The 14300-nt window shown below is 39.1% G+C and overlaps 1 protein-coding gene across 6 annotated transcripts in view; it reads left to right on the plus strand.

Moving 5' to 3' along the window:
• The window catches only part of Cfap43 (cilia and flagella associated protein 43), an 88200-nt gene that overhangs the window by 44409 nt on the left and 29491 nt on the right, over positions 1-14300 (plus strand). For 3 of the 6 annotated variants that reach the window (XM_040272725.2, XM_078053287.1, XM_040272728.2), the window contains exons 14-20: positions 687-859; positions 2228-2380; positions 4330-4460; positions 6702-6846; positions 8520-8597; positions 9284-9361; positions 13469-13594. In XM_040272725.2, the coding sequence (XP_040128659.2) occupies positions 687-859; positions 2228-2380; positions 4330-4460; positions 6702-6846; positions 8520-8597; positions 9284-9361; positions 13469-13594 (884 nt within the window). The remainder of the gene's footprint in view (positions 1-686; positions 860-2227; positions 2381-4329; positions 4461-6701; positions 6847-8519; positions 8598-9283; positions 9362-13468; positions 13595-14300) is intronic. The other 3 variants (XM_040272726.2, XM_040272732.2, XM_040272729.2) reach the window with 1 other exon arrangement.

Consider the following 14300-nt stretch of genomic DNA (forward strand, 5'->3'; position numbering starts at 1 on the left):
ACTTACAAAATTCAGATTTATTGATGTCTCACTAATAAATTACAAAGAAAGTTATCTGGGTGAAAAATTATGAGAAAATAGATACTTTATTTGTTTTAGATGACAAATATATTTGGGTAGCAATTTTACAAATAAATGATTATAGAGTATAAGAGAAAATCTCAAAGAATATTTTGTTTTAATTAGGAATCTCTATACTATGTACGTTTATTTTATTTTTAAAATTTATTTATCTATTTATTTTTTGGTGCTGGAGATTGAACCCATGGCACTTTAACACCGAGCTACATCCTCAGCCCTTTTTATTTTGAGACAGGTTCTCACTAAGCTGCTTAGGGTCTTGCTAATTTAGAGACTGGCCTCAAACTTGTGATCCTCCTGCCTCAGCCTCCTGAGTTGCTAGGATTACAGGGTGTGCCACCCTACATGACTCATATATTTATTTACTGATGTGTCTTTAAGTTAATTGATAAAATTACTAAGACCAGCAAGAGATTTTACTCATCAGTCATCAGTATTTTTAGTATAGATAAATTGTTTTAAAATCATTTTCATAAATGAATAGCCTCTGCAATATTAAGTGAGCATTTAAAACTTTTATTTTGCTTTTCATAATTGTTAATAATGATAAAGAATAAAATCAATATATGGTATAAATCACCTCTCTTCTTCCTCAAATCCTATAGTTTCTGAAAGCTTCACTGATGAAAGAGGGAAACTGAAAGAGGAGCTGATTCATTTGAACCTGTATGAGATGGAGCACACTCTGTCCTCTGCAGTCTTGGACTTTCAAAGTAACCAAATATATGGCTTCTGTAATCAAGCACCGTACATCTGTAGCTATCTTCTTCCTGAAAAAGTATGCCAAAACTCTAGCATGCTATCACTCACCTTAGCAATCAATATTGACAATGTGCTATTTAGACATGATCCTCTTGTCTGCTTTAACAGAATAGTTCAGTTAATAAAAGGCTTTATTGTATTAATACACTGCCCTTGAATTAGATAATATTAGTGTTACTTGTTAATCCAGCAAAAAATACCTCTGAGCAAGCTCACGCTCATGCTGCATATGTCACACTTGCCAGATAACCCAATGAAGATGACCCAATATTGGGTTAGTTGCTTAAAAAAAAATCTAGCATTAGAAAATCTATTCCATAGATGCCAAGGGCTAGAGGATGGGTAATTTTCAGTGGAACTCGGTGCCTGATCTGTAAGCAAAATAACTGAACTATGTTCCTAACATCCTTTCATCACTCTCTTTGAACTTCTTCCATGTTGTGTCACCTTCTGCTCTGCACACTGTCCCAGTGACCCTCTGCTTGCTGCCCCTTAGCTATTCAGTGTCCCACTGAATGGGTCCCAAGAGTATCTCCCACCTGTCTCAATTCAATCAAAAGCCCTTCTCTCTCAGAGTAGACAGCATTGGACATAGAAATTGCAAGAAGAAAGAAATGGTTCATGGAAAAGGGAATTCAAGAAAATTTCATGAGCAATATTTGAACTGGACTTTGAAGAACAGGTCAGATTAAGACGTGGAGAAGTAATATGAGCTGTCTAGGGGTAGATGCTGATATAAGGAGATGTGAAGGACTGGTGGGGATAAGGTGGAAAAGGACATTTCAGACCAAAGAAGGACATGTGAAAGGCTTGGGGGGGGAATGCAAGAGACACATAGGAGGTATAGCCACTACCTTATTTTATTCATGTATTTATACCAGGGATTGAACCCAGGCATGCTTAACCACTGAACCACATCACCAGCCCCCACCGCCCCCCCCCTTTTTAAATTTTATTTAGAGACAGGGCCTTGCTAAGTTGCTGAGGCTGGCTTTGAACTCACGATCCTCCTGTCTCAACTTCCTGAGCCACTGGGATTATAGATATGTGCCATCACTTCTGGCCTCAACTACCTTATTTTGACTTTTACTAGGATTTATAAAAATTATTGGCAAAAATAAAGATTGTCAGTGTCAGCTGAATCTTTAGAAGCAGACTACATATGAAGACTTTGCTTAGCTAGCAAAACAAACTTTTATTTGCAAACAAAGTATGTGTTACATGGTAGGTACAAACATGAGCACCTACTTTATCCCATACTAATTCATTTCTAAGAACAGCATTTGTGATTTAAATATGAGTATGTATGCAAAATGCACATCTGTAAACATGAATTTGCTATTCATCTAATCTTTTCTATAATATGGTTCTTTTCTTTGATTAGCAGGAAGATACCAAGGTTTGTATTCTTAAGCCACACCAAAAAGTGCAAAGCAAGCATTATGGAACTGGAATGCTCTATCTATCTTGGCATGGATTGTGGCTCATAACAATAGCTAAATGTGGAATTCTGTGTATCCGAGATATTTATACTTTGGTAAGCTCCTTAAAAAAAAGTATGCAGTGTGTATATTGATTTCAGATAACTAACAAAAGTCCTTAGAAGACAAACCAGAACTTTTCCTTGTTCATTGACTCAACTTTTTCTTATCACTGATGGAATTAATGACTTTGACTTTTTTTTTTCCTTAGTACCAAGGATTGAACCCAGAGGTGCTTAACCACTAAGCCACATCCTCAGCACTTTTTATTTTTTATTTTGAGGCAAGGCCTCTCCAAGTTGCTTAGGGCCTGCTGAATTGGTGATCTTTGAACTTGTGATCTTCCTGCCTTGGCCTCCCAAGCTGCTGGGATTACAGGTGTGCATCACCACACCTGGTTTTACAAGTGTCTTGATATACCCTGGTTTGAATCTTGAAGGGAAGAAACTCCCACCAGGAAAAAGAGATCTGCAAACATAGAGCACTAGGCAGGGCACTACCTAATTCTGCAATCAGCTAGCTGTGTCTTAGAAATTCACTGAGCTCAAGAGAAGTTCAGGTGCTCAGCCAGGAAATCAGGAAAGTCTCAAAGCTCTGCCCTATCAGTAGTGGGGGGAACTGTTTTAGAAATGGTGAATTACTCTGCAAACATGCTACCCCCTGGCTTGAAGAGCCTTGCCTGGCTTGCTGCTGCCCCACTGTCCCTTCACACTGGAATTGCACAAAGGAGCAGGGTTGGCCCTGATTCAGTCCTCCACCATCACTTGCAAACTCAATCACTACCACTACTATTTTTGATTTCCATTGTCCTTAGACCTCTGAAAAGGTGAAAGTAGTTGCCTTTCCCCAAAAGGTAGGTGATATTTTTCTAGGTTTTGGGACTGTGATTTTAAGGAATGATTTGCAAACTGCTACACTGTCAACTAGTGAAACAAGATGTAATGTATGGTATATCTGACAGTGGCATGACATGGCAAGATATTAAGATGTTCTGAGTGACTGTATTGATTGTTTTGAATCAGGTCATCCACGGCAGTACTATTTGTAAAACAGAGGGTTAAATAAATAAAGTTATGATGGTACAAAATTAGTTCATAAATAAAATATGGAATATTAAGCAGCTATGATACAGAATGAGGAGATCGTTACATAAGAACATGGAAAATATTCCAATATATATTGATCATTAAGGGGAAAAGCAACCTTGTATATATACATATTATAATTTATGTAAGAAAAATTCATATTGCATAAAAATCTGTTTGTATACATGTAAAAAAAACTCTGAAAGAATATTGATGGTTCTTGTTACATTGATTGCCTTTGGAAGGAGGTATTAGGACATGGGGATAGGAGGGAGATTCCATGTCATACACTTACAGTTTTAAAATTTTTGAACTATTGCCTATTCAAGAAATTAAATGAAAAATGGATCATTCTTGAGAAACAGCATGAAAAATCATAGTTTTCAGACAGGAAGCTTAAACAGTTGTTCTGTGTGACACATTGGTGGGTTGTGTGTGTGCTGTTTTTGGATTTTTTTTTCCCAATTGGTTTAATGAGCATCCTCCAAGGGCTATTGTGTATCTTCCAGCTTCTCACCCTCTCTCCTGGGTGCTCAACTGCTTTGCACATCAATGGAACCTGCCTGACTGTGTTGACTATTTTGAAGGCTTCTGAATTTGCCACCTCTGCTTGCTCAAGGCCCCACCCCTGCCTGACTCCATAGCCTTCAGCAGTTCCTTCACTTCCCAATGCCTCATTGCCAATCATAAATCTGTGACAATAATATCTCTCCTTCCACCCTATTGGGAGAATAAATCAGTGCTAATAAATGAGTTTAAACTAGGGACACATTACTATGAACTACATCCATACCAACTGAAGTGCTATTAGCAAATAGAAAAAGATTTACCCACAGGCTGAAGTACATGTAAGCCTGTTAGGAAAGCCACGTGTAGAAGTGCATTTCTAATTTCTCCACTTTGTTCCTAAAACTATTGAGGAAACATTTGCTCGGTGTCGGAGTCATTCTCATCAGGCGCATGGGATTCAGTCCATGAGAATTTCAATGGATGGACAAAGTATTCTGGTGAATGGGAAAGATGACAGCACCCTGGTTTACCTAAAATGGAAGTACGTATGGTATACAGTAAGCAATCCATTTGGTATGATGTTTTAAAATATGGATTTTATTATTAAGTACAGCAAGGCCAATGTAAAGGAATTTGGCTGCTATTGCAAAGATAGGCTCTTATGCTCACAGATTCCTAGAAGAAAGGGCACACCATGCTATAAGGCCATGCAGGAAGCACAAGGGTGGGCCAGGAGGCTGAGAGAGTAGAGAAAGGTGGGCAAGAGCCTTGGTTTCCAAAGTAAGAATCAGGCAGGTTTGGGACAGGCTAGTTTGAATAATATCAGCAGGTGCTGGGACCTAATAGCTGCCCCTAGGTGTCTGGGACTTGGTACTGGGGCTATTAGGAAAGGGAAATGATGACCCTGAGTGTGAGAGCCCCTGAGGGGGTCGCTGGGCTATGGTGTCTACATTTGAAAGGCCTACTCCTGGCTAGTGGTTACTATCTCCAGGAATTAGATAGCTCTGGAAGAGGTATTCCCCAACAGGGTAATCAAGCCCCAGATATCAAAGCATTAAATTCAAAACATAAAAATGGCATAATTAGGCAGCCAGGTGCAGTGGTGCATACCTGTAATCTTAGCAGCTCGGGAAGTTGAGGCAGTAGGATTGCAAGTTCAAAGCCAGCCTCAGCAAAAGCAAAATGCTAAAGCAACTCAGTGAGAGACTGTCTCTAAATAAAATACAAAATAGGGCTGAGGATGTGGCTCAGGGAATCAGTGTCCCTGAGTTCAATCCCAAGTACCAAACACTAAAATAAATTAATTAAAAAATAAAATAAATAAATAAATAAAGGTATAGTTTTATTTAGATGACTTTAAAAACTCCTATTTGTCTCCCAAGAAACCTCACATGTGTGTATGTACACATACAAACACATTTACTTATCTTGCTTAGATGATATTAAATTATATAGAGTTAATTTGTTTATATTCAAGTTAAAATTCTAAATAAATATTACCCAAACATATGGATGATGACCAGGGGGTAGAAAACATGAAGTTGACACAAAAAAAGACAGACTGGACTTTAAATGTTGCCTTGTTAGATCTACTAATGGACATCATTCATTAATGTGCCATTGATCCTCATGATTAAAACTGTAATAAAACAGTCTTTTGTGGCAACATTGTGAAATGTTAACTATTGCAGAAGTTTGTATCATAACACTTTTGGTAGCCATTTATTTCAAGAGTTCATTTGAAGACTGTGTCTTCATGACAATTTTGTACATGGAAACCTAAGTAAAACATAAACTTGTATCTTACTAAATGTTAAGTCCCACCAGGCCCACATGCTTGTAATTTCTGTGGTTTGGGAGGCTGAGGCAGGGGGATTGCAGGTTCAAAGCCAGACTTAGCAACTTAGCAAGATCCTGAGCAACTTATTGAGACCCTGTCTCAAAATAAATATAAAAAGGGTTGGGGATGTGGCTCAGTGGTTAAGAGCCCCTGGGTTCAATCCCTGTGTTTAAAAAAAAAAAAATCCTAACATATCCTTTATAGTCAGTGGGCAACAGCAGAGGGGTGTTCCCACTGTTCATAGAGGGAAGCTTCCATCTGTCAGTCATCACCTGAGCTCTGGCTCAGAACACAGCTGGGTTTGAAACTTTAGTCCAGGACTAATGAGCTTATGACCTTAGGCATGTGACATCTCCTCGAAGTCATCTATAAAAAATGTTACTCGAGGAAGGGTCTGTAGCTTCTACAAGATTGCTAGAAGTAGATGTTCTTGGGCCCATCTAGACTTTCTGAATCAATAGAGTCTGCAGATGCACCCAGGTATGCGTTTTCACAAGCCCTCAGGGTGAAGCTGACTTGCCCTGATGTGCTGCAGAAGTAATCCCCCACCCACCCAGGGAATGGGCTCTGCGGGCCCAGAATGGTAACGTGATATCATAAGTGGAGCAGTACAGTATCTGGTGCTTTCTGAGGGCTCAGCAGATACAGTGGCTCTTCTGTGCAGTAGCCAGGGCAGGCTCAAGGGCCATGATGGGTGAGGTGATAGTGATAGGGAAAACATGAGGAAAAGTCACCGGAGAGAGGTCAAGAGACTTTTGTCCTGGAGCCTGCTGAAAGGCTTCTCCTCTAAGGAGTGGAGTCCTACTTACTACAGGACACTGTGGAGAATTATCTATGTTTCTTTGTGCGGGGATGATTTGGTATCTAGAAATAACATTGCTAAATATGAATTTTTAAAATTGTGATATTGTAACCTATGTGTTTTCTTTCTTCTTAATATAGGCGCACTGGAGGAATTTATGGCGATGAATGTATTGATTATTTCCAGAAACTACTTACATTTCTGAGCAAGACCATAGCAGAGGAGAATTATTATTTAAACTCTCCAAGAGTTTCTTTAGATTTGGGATATGACTTTAAATATTCAGTTGAGTTCCTACTAGCTTGCTTGCTTTTTCTTTCTTTGTAAATCATATAGAACTCTTCTATGTTTGCTTTCATGATGTTGACATTCCATTTAGGGACTGAATAAATAAACAAGAAAAAGTTAGGGCATGATAAGTGCTTTTCAGTGAATAAAAAGAGGTTAGTATGATAGTGTTTGGCTAGCCAGCTTCTTCTCCAAGGAAAGACCTTTAAGCTGAGATCTGCACTGGAGGAGGGGCCAGGGACTGGGGGACAGCAGACCTCTGTGTAGAGGAGCAGAGCTTGGCATGAGGTGTGAGCACCTACAAAAGTTTAAGCCATTCAAGTGAGCAAGGGAGAAAGTAGTAAGAAAAGAGGTCCTTGGGGGCAGAGGGATGGTGAGACCAGGTGAGGAAGCCCTTGTAAGCCAGGTAGAGTGTGATTTATTTTGCATGTAGTGAGAATCTATTGAAGTGTTCTAAGCAGAGGATTAACAAGACCACCTTTACATTTTTTGAAATGATTAATTGCCTCTGAAAGGAGGTTTCCTGTAGGAGACAAGGATGGAAGTGGGGAAATTGCTCAGGAGGCCATGTAGGGGTCCAGTTAGCAGTGATGGCATAGAGGAGAGAAGTGATGAATTCTAGTCAGTTTCAGAAGTAGAGTTGATGGAACTCACCAAGGGGCTAGACTTAGGAGAAAAGAAAGGACCCAAGGACAAGTCAGATTATTTCCTTTGAACAATTATGTAGAAGATGGTACCATTCATGGGAATGGGGCAGACTGTGGGGAAGGGAGCAGCTGTAGGGAGAAAGATGGAGCTTGAGAAGCCTGTTCAACGCGTGAGTGGAGATGCCAAGCAGGTTGTTGGATAGATGAGCCTTGAGTTCTCGGGAGAGGCCAGAACTAGAGATGTCAATTGAGGGTCAAGGCATGTGGGTGGAATTAAAAGCCAAAAAACTAGGTCAAAGTCATGATGGGAAATGAATGGAGAGAAGCACAAGAGACCAGACAGGAGCAACTCCTAGAAAGTCAAGCCTAGGGAAGAGTACAGGGAAGCAAAGGAGAACGAGGGGGTGGCCAGTGAAGTCACAGGAGAACCAGGAGGGACAAATTTTGCTACAAAGAGGAACATGAAAATGGGGTGACAGTCAAAAGGAAGCATGCCTGTCATTCAAGAGTAGTTTTTAAGAGATTATCTTTGGATACTATTGGAAGAGATCCAATAGAAAGGAGAAATGGATGCTACAGGAAGATGGCAGGTAGAAAGTATAAAGACCTCAAGGAGGAGAAGAGGAGGATTGTAAGCACAGATGGCAGAGCTTGAGAACACATGGAACCACAGTAAAAGGAAGGAGACAAGAGCGATGTGGTAACCCTGTGACCTGGGTGATTATTTCTGCCTTCAGTAACTTTCTCAGTCACTTGCAAAGTAGCAGTTAGACTAAAGCAAGGTGTCACAAAGGTGTTATTTCACATACACTTCCTATTTTTTGTCTTTAGAATGTTTCAATTTCTGTAAATAAGGACAGACTGGTAGGAATTAAATGAATAAAATGTAGCATCTTAGTCAAGTAAATGTCTAGTTTTTTAATGCAACAAATGCAAATGGATTGGATGCAGTTCTATGAAGTAAACTGGAAGGAGAAGAACTCAATGAGTTTTTAATATAAGAAACGTCTATCTTCTTCTAAGATTGACTCGTCACAAGAAGAATTAGCCACTGAGGAGAGTAAGAAGGAAATTCCCTGGATACAATGGAAAAGCCAAGAGGTATTTATAAAATGTTGGACAGGTTTGAAATAATGCTCTGTGGTGTGCAAATAGATTAGGTTCTAAAAGAAACCTAGTGCAAAGAAGACTGAATGAGACACCACTTGACAGGGTGTTGTATCACTGCAAGTGTAACTTTCCTAAACACAGCCCAGTCTTTTAGATTAAGTTCATGAGCTTTAGGGACTTGGCTAACATAAAACCTGACAAAAGTGTCCAGGTAAGCTAAAACAGAATGAACTGTGGTGCCCCATTTCCATGGAAGTTTTTGGGGAGTGCCCACCTTGAAGCAATGGGGTGGGCTTCTAGTGTCATAAAAGAGACTTAGGCAATGGGCAAAGGGTAGATCTTATCTGAATTCAGCCTGCTTGTCAATTTTCACTCAAGTTCCCAAAGAGCCCATCACTTTTCCTTGGTCAATTAATCACTATTTAATTTTTCACTATTTAATTATTTTCTTTCCATTGGCATCAGTTTTGAGATGCTTCAATAGTCCCTTCATAGTACAGTTAGATTTAAGCAAAGTGTCACAATGGCTTTATTTCATGGATGTGTTTATTATTCATCTGGTAGTGTTTTATTTCTCTTTCTAGAGAAGGACCATCTACCTATCTAACTAAGCATGTATCATTTTTCCCCCTACCATTTCTTTTGCTTTGTTGAGTGATGTTCTTGCTCCATTTCAGGCAGTCGAAAAGGAAATTAAAATGTTTTCCCAGAAAAGGAAAGAGATAAGAAGAGGAATCAAAGAACTTGCTAAAACTGTAAGTGCTGTGATTTCTTACACTAATCCACTTGACCTATTGTCTAAGATCACTTTTCAGACTTCATTTTGTCTAGCACAATAGGAAGCCACACCCTTTTTTTCCTCTGCCTACAAGCTGAAGTTTCTGGGGTACTTTGACAGTTGAATTTTTCCCATATTACACTCTATCTAAATAGTGTCTTCCCCAAATGCCCTATTTTACATGATATTTTCATACTTATTTTTATCAAAGTTATACATTTACATATTTGTTAGATAACAAGTAACATAATCAAAAATGTCTTAAAAGCAGCCTCTGCCCTTCTTCTCCCTGCTCTGATTCCTGTACTTCTGAGATAGCTGTTTTTAATTTTTCCACTTTTTCTTTTGGCTCTTTACCTCCAGGTTTCTAAACAGCCATCTTAATACTGTTATTTCTTGAGATTTCAATTTGGATGCTAACTATGAGCTTGCTAGTATAAAAGAAGGTGGATTCTATTATACACACACACACCATACAGATCAATCCATCTCAGTATACACACTATTACAGTTATGTAAATCTTCAAACATGAGCATGAGTTATACTGTGTATTATGATTACATATCTATTTTTTCAACTTTTTCTTGGAATTGCCTTTTTTTTGGATTAAGCCTATGCACTTATTACCTATTTAAACTCCTGATATGCTAAAAAAAACAAAAAAACAAAACAAAACAAAAACTCTTCTCAATACAAATACCTGAGGTAATTATTCAGATGATGGTATGCTCTTATTTTTTTCAAACTCCCTTCTACAGCTTTCCATCTTCTGGCTCCAGTCTAAGCCCCTTGCTCTCAAGGCCAGGCACTCTCAAGGCCATCTTCCTGGGAAATTCTCTTATCTGCCTCCTGAGTTGGAAGCCCTATTTCCTGGGTCCTGAGTATTTTTGTTTTTGTTTTTGTTTTTCCTTGGCATGCATCTTCCAGTAGTTTCCTCAGCAGGACCTCTGTTCAAGGCTTGGGAACATACTTCAGAGCAGAACTGTGCTTCTTGGATGCCATTCAAATGTAATCCAGCATGAATAGTGGCTGTCCCTAGAGATGCACTGTGCTTTGGTGCTGTTCTTGAAAAAACATACAGGTGAAAAATATTGTGTGAAATTTGGTTTTTCTTAAAATGTCTTTATTCTGCTCTCATATTTCTTCAGTGGTTTGCAAAGGTGCACAGTAATTTCCCCTCAGAATTTTGAAGGCCTACTCCATTGTCTCCTGACTTATAGTGTTTGCTTTAGAGAGTCTAGTGCCTTTTTTATTCCCAGTTCTTTGTAGGCAATAAGATTTTTATCTATGGAAACTCATAGGGTCCTTTTTTTATCCTGATGTTTAGAAATTTCAAGGTTATGAATCTCGACATGTTGATGGATTTTCTAGGTTTGCTGGTGTAGATATATATAAACTGTGCTACCATTTCCTCCCATTTCCACCATGCTCTGAACCCCCTAGAGGCTGGCCTTTCTGGCAGCAAGAATGCCCTCTTTTGCCATTTGACTTCCACTTGGGAAGTGGCAAGGTATGGTAACTATATGAGACTGGAGGGCAGGAGACTAAAGTCAGAGTTCTTATTTTCTCATAGGTTATGAGTTGGCAGTGACTACCAGCCCTCTCCTGAAGGGCTAAGTTCCAGTAACTACTTCCATGCAAAGAGACGGCTAGGCAAAATGCAGCAGCTGGTTATCCTCAGAGAAATCTAGATATGTTGTTAGGAAAGGGACCTTATGAGGATCAGCAACAACAAATTGCATATGATCCTGGTAATGCCACAGTCTGGCTGGGCACAATTCAGGAACCACTTGTCAAAAGAAATGAACTTTATTTTTAGAGCCACACACTGCACCACACAGCTCCTCAGGAAAAACTCTCAGAGCCCAACTGCCACCACCGGCTTCTCACAAGCCTCTCAATCTCCCCCTCTCCTCCTGCTCTTGAGGCCGATTGGCTGGGTTGCGTGGGCGGAGCCAAAAAAAGTCCCCCAATGAGCAGCTCCCTAGTCTAAAAGGGCAGGGAAACAGCCCAATGAGCATCACCGCAGAGGAGCCAATCAGCTAGAAGTTGTTGGGGCCGCTGTGAGCCAATCATCATCTGGCAGTCTGAAGTTTGCTGGCAGCTGGAAGTTTGCTGGGGCCTCTTTGGCTGTGGCTCTCAACACTTCCAACCTTGGCCTTTCAGACAAGGAACATGATAGCTTCCCACAGGTGCTAGCTCAGGATGCTTTATGGTAGGTTGCTGGTTTCTGTACCCTGCCACATCTATTTTAAAAGTGCCTCTCTTTAATCCTCCCATTTGAATGTATCCTCCAAGTCCTACCAGGCACCTAGGTTTTTGGTTTTCTTCTCCCTTTTATATGCTAGACATTGGTCAGTCCTTTTAATAGGAAAACTTTATCTTTCAGTACCAGGAAATGCTCTAAAATTATTGCTTTGGTAGTTTCCTCCCCATTTTCTTTATGTTCCTGATTACTGATGAAGTCAGCACCTTTTCATGACTCTAAAGACTGAATCCTCTGTTCATGCCTTGCACATTTTGCTATTGTATTGTTGACCTTCTTGTTCTTGATTTTAGGAATTCTTTATTTTAAATATATATATATATATATATATATATATATATATATATATATATATATATATATATATATAAATGATCATTAGGATTAGCTACCCTGTGGTAACAAACACAAAAAGTATAATGGCATAGAAGAATGAGGAGTTTATTTCATCCTCATGTAACAGTCTTGGGTAACCCTTCAGGTTGGCAGCTGCTCTGTTCCATGTAGTCATTTCAGAGACCCAGGCTGCTGGAGACCCTGCTGTCTTTAGCATGTAATTTCTAAGGCTGTCTTGCTTTATCTTAACCTGACCAGGCAAAAAGGAAAAAAGATCATGGAGGTGTACATGGGGAAAATCTAGAGGTAGTCATTATTAGGTTGAACTGCTTAAAACTACTATTTTATATAGTTCAACCTACAAATATTTTCTGTGAAAATATGTGGTTCAATCTACAAAAATGTTTACTGTCTTGTCTCTTAACCTTTCATAATGTGCCTTTTATTAATACAAAGTTTAAAAATTATGGCATGGTCTGGGTGTATGGATCATTTTCTATTTAGCTTTATATTTTTTGTGTCTGACTTTAAAAAGCCTTCCCAAGCCTGGGTGTGGTAATCTGTGCCAGAATTCCTACCTACTCAGGAGGCTGATGCAGGAAGATGGTTTGAGCCCAGAAGCTGGAGGTCAATCTGGGAAGCATAAGTAAGACCCTATTAAAAGACAAAAAAGACTTCCAAAGTCTCACTTATTTCCTTCTGATGCTCCTTTACTTACTCGTATGATTTATTTTTGCAGATAGTATATGAGGTCTGGTTCTAACTTGATTTTTTTTCAAGTAAATAGCCCATCTCCCCAAAATTTTTTAATTGAATGTGCCATTCTTTTGCCACTGATTTGCAGTGACTTCTTTCTAAATCACTGGATTCCCAAGTGTATAGGAGTATCTCTGGATTCTCTTTTTCATTTTTTTTTTCTTTGTGATTCTGGGGATTAAACCCAGGGGTGTTCAATCACTGAGATAAATCCCCATCTCTTTTTATTTTTTAATTTTGAGACAAGGTCTTGCTAAGGTTGCGCAGGCTGGCCTTGAACTTTCAATCCTCCTACCTCAGCCTTTCAAGTTGCTGGGATCACTAGTATGCACCACTATGCCTAGCTTGTTTCTGGATTCTGTATTCTGAGATTGATTGATCTTTTCCTGGGCCAATACTAAAACATTTTAATTATTTTAATTTTATAATATGATTTTATTTCTTGAGAGTAATTATCTTTTTGCTCTATTTTTTAAATGGATTTTTATGCATATTTATTTTCCACTTGAATTTTAAAACTAGCTTGTGATGAGCTTGTTTATTTTGGGTGTTGAGTTATTAGATAAATGAATTTCTAAGGATAAAACCTTAACACTTTAATAACCACAATAAGTCTATAAAGTGACTCTTTACTCAGTAGTATATTTAGATAAACAGAACATCTATTTTTTTATTAGTTGCCATCTACAATTCTTGACATCATCCTTTCTTACTTGAAAATTTAGGTTCTGAATATGATGGAAGAAAATGAGAAACTGGATAATATTGCAAAATTAGAACAACAGGAGTTCGGCCTGGATCTTGAGGAACTGGAAAGGCTCCATGAAGAAAGTGAAGAGGAGGTGGCCAAGGTAGAGAAAGAGTTCATCTAAGCACCCATATTAGCCTACCTGAGCTCTTAGCTTTTGAAGAGATACCAGCCTTGGATTGGATGTGATAGGGATCCAGAAGAATGCTAGCAAATGGCACCCTAAACCCAGCTAGCTTTCCACATGTTGTGGGAGAGTTAGTGACACCTACCACTGAGGGATCTCAGTCCTAAACAGAGGAGGCTACTAGTCAGCCCCATCCTGGATCTCAACAATAGGGAGGAGACCAAAGCCCAACAGTGATTATCTGAACATGGCCCCAGGGAGTGGAATAGTTAACTAGATAGCCCAGCAGTGGGGAGAAGAAGGCTGAGGGGCAGGGGTCTCACAGCTTCTGACAATGGATATGCCAAAATGGCTATATAAATCATTAAGTCAGGGGATCAGAATAAAAAAGAAATGAAATGCAAATTAATACAATTAAAAAGTACATAATAGGGGCTGGGGTTGTGGCTCAGCAGTAGAGTGCTTACTAGCAGGTGCAAGGCCCTGGGTTTGATCCTCAGCACCACATAAAAATAAATAAACAAAATAAAGATATTGTATCCAACTACAACTATTTTTTTAAAGTACATAATAAAAAAATAAAAGAAATAACAGAAAGACATTTTGGAGGAGGGCACTGGGAATTGAATTCAAGGATGCTCTACCTCTGAGCTATATCTCCATCCCTTTTCATTTTTTATTT

The sequence above is a fragment of the Ictidomys tridecemlineatus genome, chromosome 1 (genome assembly GCF_052094955.1).
Source record: "Ictidomys tridecemlineatus isolate mIctTri1 chromosome 1, mIctTri1.hap1, whole genome shotgun sequence".
Taxonomy (NCBI): domain Eukaryota; kingdom Metazoa; phylum Chordata; class Mammalia; order Rodentia; family Sciuridae; genus Ictidomys; species Ictidomys tridecemlineatus.